This window comes from Cololabis saira, chromosome 2 (assembly GCF_033807715.1).
Source record: "Cololabis saira isolate AMF1-May2022 chromosome 2, fColSai1.1, whole genome shotgun sequence".
NCBI lineage: Eukaryota > Metazoa > Chordata > Actinopteri > Beloniformes > Belonidae > Cololabis > Cololabis saira.
Window position 1 is genome coordinate 22,015,165 of NC_084588.1, and position 20,931 is coordinate 22,036,095.

At 41.1% G+C, this 20,931-nt stretch overlaps 1 protein-coding gene across 2 annotated transcripts; it reads left to right on the forward strand.

Moving 5' to 3' along the window:
- Window positions 1-467: 467 nt before the first annotated feature.
- Window positions 468-20,689, forward strand: tmem39a (transmembrane protein 39A). Of its 2 annotated transcripts, XM_061740812.1 has the most exons (10): window positions 468-487; window positions 585-749; window positions 3,357-3,519; window positions 5,100-5,322; window positions 6,208-6,291; window positions 6,407-6,561; window positions 10,856-11,213; window positions 11,295-11,482; window positions 12,531-12,651; window positions 19,404-20,689. In XM_061740812.1, the coding sequence occupies exons 3-10, from the start codon at window positions 3,407-3,409 to the stop codon at window positions 19,644-19,646; spliced, it is 1,485 nt and encodes a 494-aa protein (XP_061596796.1). In that variant the 5' UTR covers window positions 468-487; window positions 585-749; window positions 3,357-3,406; the 3' UTR covers window positions 19,647-20,689. The 2 variants fall into 2 exon arrangements, with proteins under 2 accessions (XP_061596796.1, XP_061596788.1); XM_061740804.1 differs by lacking the exon at window positions 468-487 and having other exon boundaries at window positions 499-749.
- The last annotated feature ends 242 nt before the right edge of the window (window positions 20,690-20,931 follow it).

Genomic DNA, 20,931 nt, shown 5'->3' on the forward strand with positions numbered 1-20,931 from the left:
TCCAGATTTAGTAATTGTGAATGTTAAATATAATATTCAGATAAAGAAATATTATTTTGAATGCAAGTTCATTTTGAAACCATGCATTGTGCAAACTTAATGAAATTGATATTGACCTACTTTTAATAAAACACGCCATAATGACAAAGCACCACTTTCCACCAAGATTTCCTTATTTGAATATTATATTAAGCATTGAGCACAACCATTTTAGTCCATAGTAGCCAGTTATAAAAATATTATTAAAAAAAAAAAAAAAAAAAAAAAAAAAAATTCAACAAACACCCCCTTTTTTGAAATATGACCAGGGGTCACATAAAAGCTCCTGGCGGGCCGCATGTGGCCCGTGGGCCGCCAATTGAATATCCCTGCCGTAAAGCCTCCAGTTTGTAAACTTTAAACCTCAACTGCGTGAACCTCGTGTGAACTGCGACTGTGCAGCCGGAGCTGTTGGAGGTCGCGCTGTGATGACGTCAGGGGAGAGGAGGTGCAGCTCTGCCACGTCGGTCTCTGTGCAGAGCGTCTGCACCGCTGCCCGATGGTCTGGCCCCAAACTAACTTTTAGACCCGTTTTGTGCTTTCAGTCGTGAACACAGCGGTTCTTCGCCGTCATAACTCATCGCCACGTCGGTGCAGCGCTGGATATTGAACCTGGAAGGCGCAGAAATGCTCGCTGTGGTCTGGACTCGTCTCAAAACTGACTGATGCCTCCACGTCCAGTCCTACCTGCTGCATGTTGTCGATGTTGTGTGAGTAGAGATGGTTTTTTTACAAACCTTTCCGAACTGCAGCCTGACTCGGATCCTGCCAGCTCCCTCCTAAGTCTGTTTTCTTTGACAAAGCTCTCCCAAGTTTCCGTGGTGTACAAACCTTAACCATGCAGATGACATGGTTCACACAAGCAGCTTTAGTGCATTTATCACCAGCTCTTTGGCCAAAGAAAACCCCCCTACTAAATGTTTAAACGAGAAAACACAACCTTTCTTTATGCATGTAAAGTGACTCATAATGGAAACGAGAAACGTGTTGCACCGCCATCAAATTACAAAACACTAACGAACCCCTCGTTATTTTCCCTTAGCCAACACTTCCTGTTTTCATTTTCCACTTTGGCTGTAATTTGGGTCTGTTGTAGCGTGTTTGTGTGAGTGAGCTCTGTTTCCTGTTCGCAGATGCAGCTAAAGTTGTTTCATTTAGGCTGAAGGGGGCGGGGCTACACTTTAGTTAAAGCCTTCACAGATGATCAGATACATTGTTCAATTCTGAAGTCTTTGAATATTGAGTTTGAGTATTGAGTTGGGTACTTGATTGACTTAGCATGCTGCCTTATTGTAGAGAGGCATAAAATAACACTTATTTTTCCTTGAATCTAAAAATAGACCATTTGCTGATACTAGGAACAGGACCAAACAAAGATTGCAACAGATGGCAACTAACTTGTATGATGCATTTATCACTTAAATTGGTAAATGGACACTTTACTTTTCTGTTTGACGGAGTAATCAGAATCAGAATCAGAATCATCTTTATTGGCCAGGTTCGAACATTGTCCAACAAGGAATTTGACTCCGGTAGTTTCGCTCTCTATGGTCTTATAGGTAAACAATAAACAATAGACAAATGTGGAATTTCTATGTACAAAAATTATAAACATTTTAATACTATAACTTCTCCAGGTTAAACAAAAGATGTTCCGTTTTATCTTCATTGATGGTCTGAACATTGGCGTTAGAAGGCTGGCCCTTGACGTCAAGTGGTTAACACCTTGTTGAAGTGGCAAAACACTAACATGTCAAGAGTTTTCAAAAGGAGAACAACAGTCTGTCATTGATGCTGAAGATGGCGCAAGTAACATGTGGCATAAAGAAAGAGGGGAGAGATTACACATAAGAAGAACAATTTGGTTAATTTAGCTTGAAAATTATAATTTATGATCAATGAGAATTCAAGTTAAAGATGAATTCATTCAGATGAAGCAGCCAAAGAGTAATTTCTTGTAAGAAAACAAGAGTTTTGAAATGAAATATCATTCACTTGCACCGTATTTAGTGTACTGTGTTGGAGTGTGCTCATGAAAGGACCATTGGCAACACAGCCTTGTTATTTCTGGATTTTGGTCAGGTTGATTGCCAGGACATCACTGATTTGAAAATCAAGAGATTTGACAATTGAAAATAGTCACATGTATTTGCTAGTTGCATCCTAAAATGTTGACGGTTTTGCCTCCATAGTGGCCATCATGGTTTTTAAATGTTAATGTTTAGTTCAAAGGATCGCTTACTGCTAAACAGTTTTGTTGTAGGACAGCACAGTGTCTTGTCGTAAGCGAGCTGATATATTTGGTGTGAAAACGTGATGCAAAAATGCTAGACCAGTAATAGTAATCGCGGCATAGTATCTTTACAATATCTTATCAATATCTGGATGTTAACAAGATCTTTGATCGGTATTTGTTGTTATAAGATGATGCACCCATGATGTTGTAGCTGCTATTATTAGTTACTCCTAGCATGATGAGGTGAGTTTGGTGGGGAAAATACCCATTATCAGCATTTTGAAATATACAGATACATTTGCAACTGTAGTTTGGTGTTTTAGCTGGCTTCGTCTTTCCTGCTGATACCATCAGCATCAAATACATCCTAATCAATAACTGATACAATGAAGACTCCTCTTTTTTTGAGAAGGGGGGGGGGGGTGCTTTAAATTTCCCTTTTGAAAACACCCTCAGGCAGTTTGTTTTTTTCAGTATGAGCTGAAATCAGCCGAACAGCTGACGAACACGTTTGGTTTTCTGGGTAACAAACCAAAGTTGGCGTTCGTGTTGTTAAGCAGTTATTTAACAGCAGTCAGGAGGCTTTTTGGTTTATTTGTCTAATGGTCGAAGAACAATTTTGTTTTTAATAACGTTGCATTTTCTGAAAGTTATCTGATTTCCTCAGTCGTTTTGTTGGTAGTCTGAACTAAAAGAGAAGAAAGTCTTAATTTAATCCTGCAATAAATCCCACCTTCATGCAGGTTAGGTTTTCTTCAGTGAAGCGTTGAACCAGCATGTATTCAGGCTGTTTGTTTTGCTTTGCGTTATGCTAGGAGTGGAAAATATTTTGTCACATCTATTATGTTACCAAAATTAGGCCACAATTTTAAGGGGAGCACGGATCTCTGATATAATTAAAAAAAACACTTATTCGTCCAAAAGCTTAAATTGGTTTTGCTCCTATAAATCCCTCGCAGGAATAGTATTGTTGATTAACTTTCAGGTTTGTAAGTTTTTAAGTTTTATTTGATTGTTTCTTTGTCTGCTCAATTTACTTTCCTTATTAAACCTGTGTTTTCTTTGGTGGTGTGTTTTTCAGTGGCCTGGCAGTGCATGGTGGCTTTTTGAGAGGAAGGGTAACTGGCGACCATGCCAGGAGGCCGCAGGGGTCCCAGCAGACAGCAGCTAAGTCGCTCCGCTCTGCCGTCCCTGCAGACTCTGGTTGGAGGCAGCGTCAGCAATGGCACGGGCCTCAGGAGCAGGTATGTGCAAGTGGACTGCAAATGCACACTCAGAGCTTTTGTAATCAGACTTTGTGCAGTGTGTATTGTAGAACTTCAAACAAGACCAGAACTCATCGAAAGACCAAAATCATTGGATGTGTCTGAAATCCACCCCTGCTGACTACCAAGCGCACTATTCCACGGTCACTCTTTAGAGAGTTTTATGGAGAAGAAGATGAAGTGAGCTTACCAGTAGAATGGAGTTTCACACTGGTGTGGTTCACTCAATGCGTTTACATGCACTAACAGAAAGTCGAATTGTTGCCTTTATACGACCGATATCGAATTTTTAAAAGCCATGTATACACCTTAGTTCGCTGTAGTGGAACCGAACTGAAGGTTTTGAAATCGAGCTATTAGTGCCAGATAATGCGGTCCTAGTTCGAGTTATTTCGGCACGTAAACACAACCCACGCTTAGCCGGGTAACTGCCCCGGGATTCCCCCTTCTGGAATTGACGATGCCGCAACAGCCAAAATATCAACACAGTGGGAGAAGAAGACGAACAACGAAGAACTCACCGGAAGAACGCCAACGCTAAAGTGCGTGTGGCGCCACCTTAGCATCATGGAGCCGAACACACCTCACTCAATAATCGATTGTCTTCTCGCACATGTATACTTGGATTTCTCTGAACCTCCAGTCTCCAGCTACTCCTTAGCTAGACTGTTGCCAATAGCTTGATTTAGATGTGCATGTAACTGCACTGACTGTGTCAACGTATCGCTGGCAACCATCAATTTTGTACTACTCTTCATGGTGCATTGCGGGATACAGTGAATGCACTATATAACACATCCCACTACATAGTTGGCAGGCATTGCAAAGAGATGATCAGTAATATCCCGTGATATGTTATCTTTATTTGTTATGTTTATATTGGTTGCAGCATAAATTTCATCAATGGGAATTTGATTATCAACATGCTGGGGATGAATGACATAAGTGAACTATTCTGTTGGTTAACAGAAGTTTTTTTTATCAGTAGAAACACAAATAAGGTTCTCAAACACAGCATTTACCTCCAAAATATTCCTGTCCAAGTCCACATTTGAGCATTTTCATTTAAAAATGTTAAACTTTAGTTGTCTTTACTCCTGGGATACACCATACTTCAGTGAGTTTGATCCTTGAAACCTGGAAAATTGTTGCTTGTGCAGACCCTATTTCAGGTTATAAACCCAACTGTTGCAGCCTTACGTGACAGTAAAAAACCAAAGACATTTGGAAAGAATGATATAATTCCAGTGCTGCCTTTGTTGTCCTTGATACCAGCTGCTATGCAGATCGAAGTCTTTATTTGATAATAGTGGAGCTGCCTAGGACTGCAGGAGGAACGCCTTTATAAGAGGAATCTGCTACAAGTTTTCAGCCTGTTTTCACTTGTGCATGTGTTTTTGTTCAGCATAGATGACCATGCGATACATGTTTGTGGTTAAATGTGGACAGAGGTTTTTGACAGACTCGAAAATGCTAATGTGGGCGCAGACGGGTTTTGTTTTAACAGACGTATATCTGTTAATTAATATTAGAATTTTCTTTTGTGTGTATTTTTTCAGGGGCATTAACTCGGTGGGTCTGTCTGCACCGCCTCTCTCAGCCCTGATCACACCGGAGCCGGTTCGTCACTCGAGGATCCCCGAGCTGCCGTTGGACAGCAGCCTACTGTTCGAGTTCCTGCTTTTTCTTTACCTGCTGGTTGCCTTGTTTGTCCAGTACATAAACATCTACAGGACGGTGTGGTGGTACCCGTACAGCCACCCTGCTGCCTCTACCTCGCTTGTAAGACGACACACCATCGGTTTAAATAATGGGATGCTAAGATTTGATTTCCCCACAGGTTTAAAACCCCAATTTATGTAAAATCACACTTCATAGTTGTTGTTGAACGCGTTTGTTTTAAATGTGTGAGTGCTGCATAGTCTTGAGGTTTTTTTTCCTTGACTTTCATTTTCCCCTTATTTTATATACGAAATTCTGTGTTGTTAACTAAAGATGACAAAGAGCAGGACTTGTTTTTTTTTTATTTTTTTTTATGTGCGATCTCTTGAAATTACATGCACTGTTAAGGCTGAATTATGGTTCTGCGTCACACCAACGCAGAGCACACGCCGCAGCCGTGACGCCGTATTGAACCCTTCGGACTTCTCCGTCACTCCATTTGGTCGCGGTGCAGTACCCCCCGCGGCCACTAGTTAGCGATCTTATTCTGAATGGTTTATCCGACTTTATCCGGTCACAGTAAATCAAAGAGATAAGGACAACTATTGTGCAAAAAACAAAAACAAAAAAATCACATATAAACGAAGAAAAAAGCCCTGAAAGTTCACTACTGCTTCAAACCGGAAACCGGAAATGCTTCGCTTTCAAACGAACCAATCACAGCCCTCTCTGTCTGCGTGTGGACGGCGTCTCCTTGACGCGTAGTTACAATTTTCGGGAGGTGCACGTCAGTGACGCCGCAGGTGACGGCGTGTGCTCTGCGTGTACGAAAACCTTAGGCACGGCGCCATTTTGACGCAGAAGCATAATTCAGCCTTTACAGTCATACATGAAATTGTCTACAAAGACCTGAATGTAACATGTGTTTTGATGTTTTATTTTGATAAATTAAATGCATAAGTCTGAAAAACAAGTGGTAGAAAATAGATTTTCTTCACTTTGCAGAACTTTCATCTAATGGACTACCACCTGGCGATCTTCATCACCGTCATGTTGGCCAGAAGGCTTGTCTGGACAATTGTATCAGAGGTAAACACACCAATCTTTATGCATTCTGCGGTCTCTATACAGCATAAGCTCAGTGGGAATGTAACTAGCAGTATGGCCACGTGGATTCTGCAGTCACCCTGTCTGTCTGTTGCAGGTTTCTCAGAGCAGCGGGGGATCGCTGCTCCGCTACGTGGTATTAATTGCAGCTCGGCTCAGCTTACTGACCCTTTGCGGCTGGGTGCTCTGCTGGACGCTGGTCAACTTGTGCAAAAATCACTCTGTGCTTAATCTCCTCTTCCTGGGATACCCGTGAGTCTTTCATATCCTCCACCTTTTAAAAACATTGACAGCAGAATTTTCTGTCTGAGCCTTCTCCTCGTTCACCTCTTGGCCTGTATCGGTCATCAATCGCTCCAGTGATCCTGTGCAAGTTGAAGTAGGAGTAGATGGTGAAAAATGGTTTCTTAGTTTTATTTTTATAATTTTGAGTATCTCATTAGTTTCGTGACTTGTCAATTGCAGACAAAAAGTAACATTATCAACTAAAATTTTTAACGTGACTGAGGGCTACATTAATCCAGTTATGATAAAAATATGACCTGATGTTGTGTTTACTCTGTATGGGAGAATGCTCCACTATAATAATAGGATAAAAGTCAGAATATTTACCTATCTATTTGTTAATACTAGCTTCTGATACTTTTTAGCCCTATAAAATTGAGCAAAAACAACCTCACGTGAACAATACCACATTATTACATTACCTAATGGTTTATTGAGCAATAACTAAACCAAAATGCAGAAGCATTGTGTGGAAAAAGGGGGAACATTTCCATGTGTCTTTTCAGATGGCAGAAACCTTTTCATACTTAATAAAACTAACCTCTGAGCGTAAGTCGTGGCTGATTATACTTCGTGTAACTGTTTTTTTCCCCCCTTTTCTTAACAACTCCTGTCTCGGTGTGTGAGCTTTTCTTGCATAAGAGGAAACGTCTGTGACATACAGTGATTTGTCTAAACAGTGTAACGGTGTGTTGATTGGTGCAGTTGGTTCAGCATTAGGCCTATTTACAGGGATCTAAAGCACCCTCTAAACAATTTAGGGTTGCTTATGAATCGTTAATAACCAAAGTTTTGGTTGTTGCAAATTACTTAACCTTAAATGTAGAGTGAGAGAATGCTGCTGCATCCTGCTTTTTGAATGCAAGGATCTACATTTATGAAAATTCACTCCATTATTTGTATTTTTTAATTTTATTTTCAATGCTGGTCACTGACCTCTGTCACTTTCACTGTCAACTCCTTTCCGTGCTTTCTTTGAGAGATCATGATCAGATTTCCTCCTGTGTCCACGTCCAGGAAGGACGGCCCAGTCCCGCGGACCCTAAAATTCTGAATCAAATTTCCCTCCGTAGTCACAGAAGGGTTAAGGTAGAAGGGTTAAGGTAGAAGGGTTAAGGTAGAAGGGTTAAGGTAGAAGGGTTAAGGTAGAAGGGTTAAGGTAGAAGGGTTAAGGTAGAAGGGTTAAGGTAGAAGGGTTAAGGTAGAAGGGTTAGGGTTAAGCTGCTTGAGATGATCCTCCCGCCTTTACCTTGAATATGCTTTTCTAGAATGTTGTTTCTGATCTCCTCAGACAACCCTTTGCTTTCTCTGGTGGTGTGTGTGTTCAGTGTGGTGAACACTGCAATACCAAAAACTCTTTTCTGCAACACGTCACTATGGTCTCATTATTGTACATGTACAAGTATCAACTCATTTTTACTGGCTGGTTTGTTTGTTTTATTTATTTTTTAATGTCTCAATTAACCACAATTCAAAAACGTTTTCAGTATCGTTTTCAGTATATGATTTATTATTACTTTTGTCAGTTTCAAGTTATGTCAGGGACTATTGTGGAATTTAAATTATTTAATAAGAGGATGCCACACATTTATCCACCTGCATTTAAGAGCCTCCCCACATTTTCTGTTTAGGATTATAACTGTAACCGTTATCACCAAAATAACTGGTTAACAAGCGAACCTGGCTGTTTGAAGAATTTGTTAATATAATCTTTTTAAAACACTGTAATAATACTGTAATGTTACTTTCCCCCTGGCCTTTGTGGCCTCTCTGCTTTTTGGTTTCACATTTAATCCCAGGATACGTTGATACACAGATGAGTTAAGGGCAGGTTTAAAAACTTCCAGGTGTCCAGATGTAGCTGCACAACGAATCGTAGTCAGCACCTCTCCAAAGCCCTGCTGCTAGTGTGACATATATTTGTACTGACATGCCATTTGGTTTTTATCATAATGCCGTTAAATTAGTTAGAGGTGTAGTTGGTTTTTGACATACTTCTGCATTTTGGCTTAGTTTGTGTTTCATTCAGTGTGAGATGTTATGTTCCTTCCACTAGCCTACTAGTGGACGAATGAAATCTCCATCAGTCTCAAGGCATGTGAATCTCTCATGATTTAATCTACACCAACCAATTAATTCACCCACCCCAGAACCATTTCTCTGGGTCGCAGCAACAAAACACTAAGGACAAAATCTAAGCAGACAAGAGCCCTTAATGCTCTATACGCTCAGACTCACAGGCAACATCAAACAACCAGAATACTACAGCCCCTTTGCTGGTCACAAAAACACAGCAAAAAACTCCATAAACCTCACAACTACACTGCAAAAACAATAAACAATTTCCAGTTTAGGAATTTACTCATCCAGCCACCAATTTAGTACGGAATTTAAGTAATAAATGAATTTTATTACCAAACATTGAATAAAATAACAGACAGTCCCACCCAGAGGTCACCAGGTTCTTCCAGCAGACATCGTGTCGTTCAAAGCGACAACATCAGCCCACGTCCCTCAAGCCTATACGGGGTAAGGCTGGCAGGTCCTAGGGATGTCCGCTCCACATCGGGAAAAAAAACACAGACGATATCCCTTTGTGGTCGCCAATTTATTGTGGAATACCTATATTCATATATTTTAACCACTAGGTGACTATCAGAGCATATAAAAATGAAAAGGTGGCCCAAGATCATTTAATTTAATGTATCATTGCCACGCAAAGGGTTCAAAACGTACATTTGATGCAGGAGTGATGCAAAACAAGTGCCAGCATGGCATTTTCATCAGAACAGGAATGCTTTAGACTAAATATTAAACAGTTCTCATAACATGTCCTTGCAGCTGTGGAGGATAGCTAAACCCAAACTCTGAAGGCAAAATATGAATCTGAACTGAGTGTACTCAAAAGAAATGCATAGTGGGTGAGTGGGTGATAATGATATTTCTATCACAGACTGGATTTTTGATTTTTTTCTTTTTTTTTATGCCCTAGGAAGTTTGTTTGGTCTTTTGGTAGAGTCTTGCAGTCACCATTCAAGCCATTTGTTCATTCCTACTTCAAAGTTTATTCCTAACATTTTTTTTCAGGTTCGGTAATATGGTATGGTGTTGAGAATATTTGATTTTTTACTGAATGCAGTGATGGAAATAAATGTAATGTATTTCCTCCTAACTTGGATTCTTAAAAATGCATGGCGTTCTTAGATCATACAGCCTTTACAGCTGGGGAGTGGTAGTCTAGTGGCCACAGAGGTGGCTTGGGTCTGGAGGACCCAGGTTCAAGCACGGGAATGGCAACCATGAACCGCCTTGGGCCCCTGAGCAAGGCCTTAAAGGGAAAGTTCGTTTTTTTACGACCTGGACCTTATTTATGACATTTTTTATGGTCGTATACTCACCCAGGCAAGTTTGGTGTCATTTGGAGTCCTTCGGAAGATATTAGGGGGTTTTTTGCGAACCGCTTCTCCATATAACGGTAGTGAACGGGGCACCGCGGGACACAGACGATGCAGCGTCTAAATAACACATGATTGCCGCGAAACTCTTCATTTCTTTTATGAATCACTAGATCTGCTTCCAGGACCTGTTGTCTACATCCGGGGCTGTCTGTGTAAACAATTAAATCAATTATTTGAAACATGTCTGAATATTTGTCAAATTCTGAGGTTGTGGACGACGACTTTGAATATAATGGACGTCCTTACCGTTTTGAGCCGGAGTATACGGCTGAAGAGCTCACTGAACAGAGGACAGAGTGCGCGCACAGAGATGACGTCATGAGTTCAGAGGTCTTGTTTACAAACTGATTTATTTGTTACACACATAGCCCCGGATGAAGACAACAGGTCCTGGAAGCAGATCTAGTGATTCATAAAAGAAATAAAGAGTTTCGCGGCAATCATGTGTTATTTAGACGCTGCATCGTCTGTGTCCCGCGGTGCCCCGTTCACTACCGTTATATGGAGAAGCGGCTCGCAAAAAACCCCCTAATATCTTCCGAAGGACTCCAAATGACACCAAACTTGCCTGGGTGAGTATATGACCATAAAAAATGTCATAAGTAAGGTCCAGGTTGTAAAAAACCAAACTTTCCCTTTAAGCCTAATCGCTCCCCCGGGTGAAATGGTGTGTTTGTTCTCTCAGATGTAAGTTGCTTTGGATAAAATAAATGACAGTAGTAGTAGTAGCTTCTCTTTGTCACCTGCAAATAACTTCTTTGTTTAGTTTTTTTCATCATCCCTTTGTCGTCCCTCCCTTCCAGGTTCGGTGTGTACGTCCCGCTCTGCTGTTTCCATCAGGAAGGAGGAAAAAGCCAGGCAGCAGCAGCTGAATGCGATTACCAAGCTGACCACCAGCAGGCCGACCTGACAGAAGCGCCGTTCTTTCGGCCGCGCGACTTCCTGTTCCTGTTACGAGAGAACCTCAGAGAGCAGTTTTCCAACCCCCCACACATGCCCACTCACACCTGCCCACCGCACACACACTCAGACACACCAGAGCTCATCCGAGCAGAGGTGGAAGAGCTGAAGAGCGACTTCAACCGGCGAATCAAGGAGGTGCTGTTCAACTCTCTGTTCAGCGCTTACTATGTAGCATTCCTGCCTCTCTGCTTTGTTAAGGTTGGTATCTCTGCATTTGGCACCTTTGTTGCTGCTCTTCTTTCTCAGTGTAATGTCATCATTTTCACTTTACTCCAACAGAGTACACAGTACTATGACATGCGCTGGTCTTGTGAGCATCTGATTATGGTGTGGATCAATGCGTTTGTGATGTTGATGAGCCAGCTGCTGCCCCCCAGCTATTGTGACTTGCTCCATCGCTCAGCTGCCCATCTGGGCCGCTGGCAGAAACTGGAGCACGGCTCGTACAGCAACACACCTCAGCATATGTGAGTGAAATTATAAATGCACATCTACGCCAGTGCTGAACAATTAATCCAATCAAAATCACAGTTAGAAGTAATGCACTTAGCAAAACGCAGAGGCCTACAACTCACACAGGCTTAAAACACAGCAGGTCAGTGGGTTTAAAGGACAATGACTTCCTTGTGTCACACTCGTGTCCACCAGTTAGAAGTACATTCTCCTTGTGTACTGGTCACGCCAATCAATCACAAGTCGACACATGAAGAAGCAGGGGACGCATCACGTTTAATTGTAATCCTCAGAGACTTGGCCATTGTTCAACCTGAAGATACAAGTGGAACATTTGCTCCACAGAAAAGTGGCATTTCTGTGGTTTGGATGTGTTTTGGATCAGATAAGGCAACATGGAGGGCAAAACATGCAGCGGCCTATGATCAACAGACAGAGACACCACCATGAACCATTACATGTATAGAAGCACCACAGCTGCTGTTCAACAAGTGTAATAAGTAACATAAAACTATAGATGACATTTCTGCTTGTGAGTGAAACGGATCATAATTTGTGAGTGGTTTGTGACGGTCACACCGTATGAAAAAACTCCATGGAGGCTCAGGGAGATGAACAATGCTTATTCACTTCTGGGTCTTATCATCACAGTGACTAAAGATGTGTTTGAAAACCTCATTAGCACCCTTGATAAACAATGTCATATCTTACACATGTTTTAGTCAAGTTACCGCTCTAAACCTTTATGAGGAATGTATGACAAATGGCGAGGAGGAGCTGAAAAATGTGGATTTTTTTTTTTTTATTGCCACAACAGATTTCTGGTCTAGAAGGGTGACTTATCTGTGTCACACTGTGCACTTCATTGTCAATGACTTAGTTGCAGAACCCATTCCCACGAACACCATAGCTCCCTGTTCCTGATTATGGCATATCAGATTACAGTATTTTAAGATTTTTTTATTTTTTTTTTAATTCATGTTTTTCAGCTTGATTCATACACTTTTAATGAGTGACTTTGTCAGTGGGTTGTGTGTAAATCAGGTTTCAATGATGTTTCAGGTGGTCAGAAAGCACCATTTGGCCTCAGGGGGTCCTGGTACGACACAGTCGATGTCTCTATAAAGCAGTCGGACCTTATAATGTGGCCCTGCCGTCTGATGTTTCCCATGCAAGATTTTATGTAAGTATTGTTTAATCGATATCACATTGATTATGAACAAATCCTGATTCCTTCTCACAAAGCTGATGAAATCATGACTTTTTTTTATCCTGTAAACCCTGAAATGAGGAAATGAAGACCACTTGGTCATCAGCAGTAATGATTATTCTGTCACATAGTTTTCAATGGGTTAAGTTTGCAAAAATATAAACCAGTCAGGTTTCAGGGGTCTAACTGTGTGAGCTAACATTTAAATTTCTTTACAACTGCGTCTATTGGCAAAGTTAATGAGTTTCAACACAACCACAATGAATATTTGATGTATGTATTAGTTTCGCAAAAATGAAAAAGTAAGTTTAGACCCAGAAGTTAGTCTCTTTTACAAAGGTGATATTTAAACACCTTAAACTCTAAGATGTTTGTTGTAGTACGCTTCTGCTTTTTTTTTCTCATTGTTTACCAATCTGTAAAATCTTCCGTACTAAATTGGAATTGCAAGGTCTTTGACGGTTTAAATTCTATGCCCAGGGGTGCACACAAGCCGGTTCTCAACGGCCAGTCTACTGCTCATTTTAGATGTTTCCCTGCTTCATCAGACCTGATTCTAATCGCTGGTCGTCATCAGCATGTCATCAAGGTTTACACAACTCCGTTGGTGTCACAGCCACGTATATCAGGGTTGTGTTGAAGCAGGGAGAGAACTAAAATGTGCAGTAGACTGGCCCTTGAGTGCCGGCCTGTGTGCACCTGTGAAGGACTGAGTTGGTGAAGGATGCAAGCACAAGTGATTTTGAAAAGTAAACAGGTTTTATTTTACCCCTCAAAAAAGATATGTCACAAACAGGGCCCTTTTTAAAAGAGCTCAACTGAACAAAACCATACTGAAGTCATAATTCAAATTCAAAGTAAACAGTTACAATAATAGCTTAACACAAAGAACCAAACTAACCTTCCAAACAGGAAACTTAAATGCTGGCTGATCAGACCCATCTTCAAACACATAAGGGGATAAGACATACCAAACAAATACACTAACAAAAGAAACATAACCTACCCGTCAGTCTAATTATCACACAACACAAGAGAACTAACAAAAGATTAAATAAATAAACTACACAAGTCCAAATAATATATTTAAACATTTAAAGAGAATAAACTAGTGATCTGCTCCCCCTTTAAGGGGCTGTTGGTTCAGGCCTCTGGCACTTCCTGCAGTTGTAGTCACTGAACACCTGGGGCTCACTACTGCCCCCAGGTCTCACGTGGCTCCCCCTGCACCGGTAAAACAGGAAAAGAAGGTTAAACAGAAAGCAAACAAAGTTGACTACAAATAATATCTAAATGTGCACGTAAGCTGAGTTTAAACATATATGTAAACAACAAAGTGATAAACTAAAAGATAACTGAAAGTGTTGATGCAAGGAGTTACCGACTTCAGCTGTGGGGCTGCAGGTGCTGCCATGACAACACCCCTGTCTATAACCCTCCATGTCTTTTTTTAATATACATATATATACATATATATATATATATATATATATATATATATATATATATATATTATATATTAAAAAAGCATTCCTTAATTGTTTTGCTAGTGTGCTGAAGATCACTACCCAATACAAAGGTCCTATTGTTACTAGCAAGCACTTCTGAAATATTATGATGATATATGGAGGTGCGTCATTGGAGCAGCCTCCCCAATATATGCCTCTATAAATATGCTAATTAGCCATGAGGTTTTATATTTTACTGTGTATGAGCAACTTTTCTCAAATCCCACTGCTGTTCTACTGCTGGAGAAGTTTGAGGGCGGAGAGGTTTATAAATCTTAAAGGGGGAGGAAAACTAATTATAAAGGAGCGCAGCCAAGCTTTGAGAAGTATGTTTCCATAATGGACACCTGTAGTGATCAGACCCATGTGATGGACCAGAGCCTCATATCTTTTAGCCTGCAAGGCACCAAAGATCTCAGGAAAAGGATTTATACAATTGGTTAACAGGTGCCAATGTTATGTTTAAATTGTGTAAACTGTACTGTTTTATAGCAAAGCTTTCTAACAGGACCTAATCTGGATAAACCACTAAGACCTTGCGTACACATACAGTGGGGCAGAAAAGTATTTATTCAGACACCAGGGGCCTCGTGTACAAAGAGTGCGTGGATTTCAACGTGAATCCGTGCGTGGAAGTCTTGCTTACGCAAAGAAAATTCACATTTTCAAAACTGTACGCCCAAATCCACGCATGTTTCTTTGAACATCACAATCAACGTGGATTTGAGCGCTCATGCGGGAGCACAACACTCCGCCCTGTCTCCTCCCTCATGTAGATATATTTGAATATGATAATGAAGATAATTATCCATTAAAATCCGCTCATCCTAACAAGGAACTTGCAAAAACAAATTAAAAAAACATTGGCTGTGAGCTGAAGACAGTCCTGTCAAAAGTTGAGGCCTGGAAAAAATTATTTATTTGACGGCATTTCTTCCGATTTAAGCTGCATTGCATTATGGGGATTGTTGTTCTTTGCTTTGTGTTGCGTTCCGTGAAGAGTTGTGGTTTTATTATGATCGTAAGGGTTTGTGAATGTTTATGGGCAGCGTTAGTGCATCATTACACTCTCCTTTTCTTGTTTGTATTTTAAGAACCGACACCAGACCTTAAGTTTGTGGACGAAAAACGGCTCCTCGTTCAGCTTTACTGTCACGCGTTTTATATACTAACGGATTAAGACCAATGTACACGTTTATTGAGTCTTACACATTGTGGATGTCCGCGATCAGCTCTCTCATGAGTAACAATGTGAACAATATAAACTTATATTTAAAACATGAAGCTTTACGATCTGATTCCTCTGCTGCAGAAAGACAAGTTGTGCCAACGGGATTATCGAGGTGCAAACGTGAGAAATAAAGAGCAAAGTTGTTGTAACTCGGAGTGTTGCATCTGCAGGAGGAGAGAGCGGTCTCGGTCCCGGTCCATCACCGCAGAAACACTTTCTGGAGTCCTGCAGCACCTGCAGCCGACTCGATATCAGACTCTCAAAGTTGCCTAAACATTCAATAAAAACGTTATTCATTCTGAGACACATCAGTTCGTACCAAACAACCTTTCCGTGACATCTTAGTTTTATTTTAAAAGACAACTTTACAGCACCAGTTCTTTGCTGCAAAATGTATTTTAATGTTTTTCTATCCAGACACAGTTATGGGATGTTTTAGGATCTGGCTTTAATCTCCAGTATTCGTCCCATACGGTCGTCATGGTGACAGAGATGTCCGACCTGTCAGCAGCTCCAGCTGAAAGATCATGTTGGTCTGAACCGGAGCAGCTGGTCCAGTTCAGGGCAGAGATCCAGAAGATCCTCTTGGTACCTAAACCAGCTGATGATCCAGTCTTAGTCCTGGACCAGCAGATCAGTGTGATCTGATGCATCAGCAGGTTCCTCTAACGGAGCCAAAACTGCCATCGGGATTTCCGGGTTCCATCGTTGAGCTCCTGCCTTTAGTTGTTTGTTCAGATCATGTGGTTGATTGTGAGATTGTTGCAGCTCCACTCTTGTGTAATTTATCTGGTGATGTTGGGACTGTCGTGTCCTTCACGTGGTCGTGAACTTATTGTTGACGTTAAGTTTCCTCATATTCTGCACTTCATTGCATCACCAGTGAGTGTCGCCAACAGACAAAACCTCAGAAAAGTGCGTTCGCCAGACATGATTTGTGCGTGAAAGACCACGTTCAAATCACTTTTCGAACATCCGACCGTGAGCGTAGAATGATGTTGCGTACGCACGTTTTTTGTGCGCCGCAAGTTTTGTACATGAGGCCCCAGTTGTGTAAGTTCTCCCACTTAAAAAGATGAGAGGCCTGTAATTTTCATCAGAGGTACACTTTAACTATGAGAGACAAAATGAAAGAAAAAAATCCAGAAAATCACATTGTCTGATTTTTAAAGAATGTATTTACAAATTGTAGTGGAAAATAAGTATTTGGTCTATAACAAAAGTTCATCTCAATACTTTGTCATATTCCCTTTTTTGGCAATGACAGAGGTCAAATGTTTTCTGTAAGTCTTCACAAGGTTTTCACACACTGTTGCTGGTATTTTGGTCCGTTCCTCCATGCAGATCTCCTCTAGAGCAGTGATGTTTTGGGGCTGTCGCTGGGCAACACGGACCTTCAACTCCCTCCAAAGATATTCTATGGGGTTGAGATCTGGAGACTGGCTAGGCCACTCCAGGACCTTGAAATGTTTCTTACGAAGCCACTCCTTGGTTGCCCGGGCGATGTGTTTGGGATCATTGTCATGCTGAAAGACCCAGCCACGTTTCATCTTCAATGCCCTTGTGATGGAAGGAGGTTTTCACTCAAAATCTCACGATACATGGCCCCATTCATTCTTTCCCTTACACGGATCAGTCGTCCTGGTCCCTTTGCAGAAAAACATCTCCAAAGCATGATGTTTCCACCCCCATGCTTCACAGTAGGTTTGCTGTTCTTGGGATGCACCTCAGCTTTCTTTCTCCTCCAAACACGACAAGTTGTGTTTCTACCAAAAAGTTCTATTTTGGTTTCATCTGACCATATAACATTCTCCCAATCCTCTTCTGCATCATCCAAATGCTCTCTATCAAACTTCAGACGGGCCTGGACATGTACTGGCTTCAGCAAGGACACACGTCTGGTACTGCAGGATCTGAGTCCTGGCAGCGTAGTGTGTTACTGATGGAAGCCTTTGTTACTTTGGTCCCAGCTCTCTGCAGGTCATTCACTAGGTCCCCCGTGTGGTTCTGGGATTTTTACTCACCGTTCTTGTGATCATTTTTACCCCACGGGGTGAGATCTTGCGTGGGGACCCAGATGGAGGGAGATTATCAGGGGTCTTGTACGTCTTCCAGTTTCTAATAATTGCTCCCACAGTTGATTTCTTCATACCAAGCTCCTTACTGTACCTATTGCATATTCAGTCTTCCCAGCCTGGTGCAGGTCTACAATTTTGTTTCTCACGTCCTTTGACAGCTCTTTGGTCTTGGCCATAGTGGAGTTTGGAGTGTGACTGTTTGAGGTTGTGGACAGGTGTCTTTTATAATTATAACCAGTTAAAACTGGTGTCATTAATACAGGTAAAGAGTGGAGGACAGAGGAGCCTCTTTTAAAGAAGAAGTTACAGGTCTTTGAAAGCCAGATATCTATCTTGTTTGTAGGTGACCAAATACTTATTTTACCGAGGAATTTACCAATTCATTCAATAAAAATCCTACAATGTGATTTCCTGGATTCTTTCCCCCCATTCTGTCTCATAGTTGAAGTTTACCTATGATGAAAATGATAGGCCTCTCTCATCTTTTTAAGTGGGAGAACTTGCACAATTTGTGGCTGACTAAATACCTTTTTGTCCCACTGTATGTGGACATCACACATTTTGTTGTCCGTCATATTTTTTTTTTTTTCCTTATCGGGGGTCCAAAGCCACAAGAAAAAACAAATTGCACCATAGGAGGTTAGATACGTTAAACTGATTGTAACCTTTCAAACACACATTTTCATTAAATGCTTTACATTTTGCTTGGTTTTTTAGCGAAAATTTTAATGTAGTGTTTTTATTCAATTATTTTTTTTACTACCGAAAAAGTCAGCAATTTCTATATTTGCTCTTCAAAAATGTCATACATTATACAGGTTTGAGAGCAAGAATTGTGATAGCAAAAAAAAATTGGATCATCTTTGTTCATAATAGATAATCTGTTCCTGATATTAATGCAATTTGTTATTGTTCGCTCAGGTTGTACTGTTTTTCCTACCGTAAACGGTTTCGTTGTAGGTGGAGATTGTATGGTGCGGATACTAGTGAGAGAGATGCACGTACTGCTGGTAGCCCACCTGAAGGGAGCAGCGTAGCGTTGGTCTGACAGGAACCACATACCATGTGGCCTCACTGACGCTGTACAATGTAGCTATCAAAAAAAATGACATTAACACTGTTGGACAATATTAACAGAGGATCACAACACTGATTTATGTGCACCTGTAAATCTGTATAGGGGTGCTTTAGACAGACTTGCAGGCTGTGAATAAAGACGGTTTGAGATGACGTAATGCTGGCAGAGGTGCCGTCATGTTGACAGTTCTGCAGCAACGGTTTTAGCTGGGGGGGTTTGGAGAGTCAGCGGTTCCTCTTTTTATTTTTTAAAGCCAAACAGCATTCAGCCTCAATCTTTCCAAAATGTTCTTTCTTTCACTCCTACAGGTATCACAAATACCAGGGATCTTTCACTCCAGTCCTCGAGAGCTGGTGTCCTGCATGTTTTTAGATGTTTTCCTGTTTTTATACACCCGGTTCTAATTAATGGTCATCATCAGCCTATCTGCACAACTCTGGTAATGACACAGTCTTTTGTGTCAGGGTGTGTTAAAGCAGGGAGATATCTAAAACATGCAGGACACCGGCCCTCGAGGACAGGAATTGAGGAGCCCTGATCTACAGAATGGGGGGTGGGCAGTCAGTGATTCAAACTGGTGGAAATGGAAAAACAAAACAAAAATCATACCTGCTGGCTGGTCTAGGTCTCCACTTCCTCCAAAAGCCGTTTGTTTATGTCGGTCTTTCATAAATCAGTTTTACAATGTTCAATTGAACAAAATGTTCATTTTTTTTGTTTTTCTACACACTCTATTGAATGTTCTCATCAATGTCTAGATTTATGCTCTGTAGTGGGTTTTTTTGTGTTTTTTTTTTCACTTGCAATCTTTCTGTCTTTTGGTCTTGCAGTTCCTGTTCCACAAGCCATTGCGGATCCTGAACCTGCTGATCTGGATTGAGTCCAGTGTGGTTTTATACCAGTTATACTCTCTGCTGCGCTCTGAGCGCTGGAACCACACGTTGTCTCTGGGCCTTATTCTTTTCTGCAACTACTATGTGCTTTTTAAACTTCTCCGAGACAGAATTGTGCTGGGCAAAGCCTACTCCTATCCTCCAACGTCCTCCAACGGTTTGGGGCTCAAGTCGCAGTAAAGAATCTGCTCAGCAAGACCTCGCCTACAAACTCTGGACGTGGAGGGGACACGGACGTGGGGGGGGGAGGTTCAACGGGGTCAAGGGACAGACTGTGAACTCACAATTGTTTTGATACGGTTCTATTTTTAAAGCAATGTTTATATATACCTATTTAAAAGAATAGTTTTATTTTGTATACTATTTCATGTTACACCGGGCATTACCACACTGACGACATTGGCATGTTGTGTTAAGCTGTTGCTAGGCGACAGGGAAGTCAGAGGGATGCCTGGGGGTGACTTTCACCAAAGATATTTTGAGTACACATGGCCACTGATAGAGCAGACTTGGCCTGCGATTGTCAGTAAAACCAGATGTGCAACTGAGTTGAGACGAACTAGTTTTGTCTGAGACCCTGATTGTACTTTATTCTGCTTCACCCTTGAATTTGGAGTTTGGCATTGTTTGGGTTTACATGAGGGGGATTTTATAATTCTATAAATGGTACAAGAATTTATGGCAACCCTTTGCTTCTACCCCTCGGGAGAAAAAAACGGGTCATTTTGGAGGGAAAAATATTTTTATGGGCAGACAGTTGGAGGAGAGAATCAGTCCAAGTAATTTCTGGAGCGTAGCTTGTTAAGTGAATGAAATGGTAAACTGGTCAAATCTGCTCACTATCACCTCTAAAGCTCTCTAATAAACTCCTTTCCCCTCTAGTTGGATCTGAACAGAACAGAATAATAAAAAACAAAGTCCTAAGTTGAGTTTCTCCACCAAATCAAAAGGAACAAAAATCAGTAATTAGGTTAAACTGGGATTTATATGCACGTCTGGGTCATGGTAGTATTTTTTCTGAAAACAGAGTTTAGTTACATGTCACCATAGAGCCAAGAGATGGACATCAACGCTTAAGCAACAAAAGAAAAGAAAAAGTGTGACATTTCCCAGAGTATTTAATTGTTGATTAAAACGGAACAGACTAAAACTTTAAAGCAAACTGACCTGAGATTAGTCGGTAGGAAAGACACAGCGGTACCTTGTGTTCACCGTCTACAGGGAATTCTTGTTGCTATTTTTTTTTTTTTTCTTTATACCATCAGTATCTGCATGTTTCACGCTTGTGGCTATATTGATTGACAGTTGCAACACCAGTCTATTCAACCTTTACTGTGTTAACCAGATGTTGAGATACGAGACTTCTGACATCCCAGCTGTCGGAGTACCGTTTAAAAGGAAAAACAAAAAAGTTCAGAACTCACTTTGGTGACATGAAATGATGTGAAATACATCTACTCTTCTT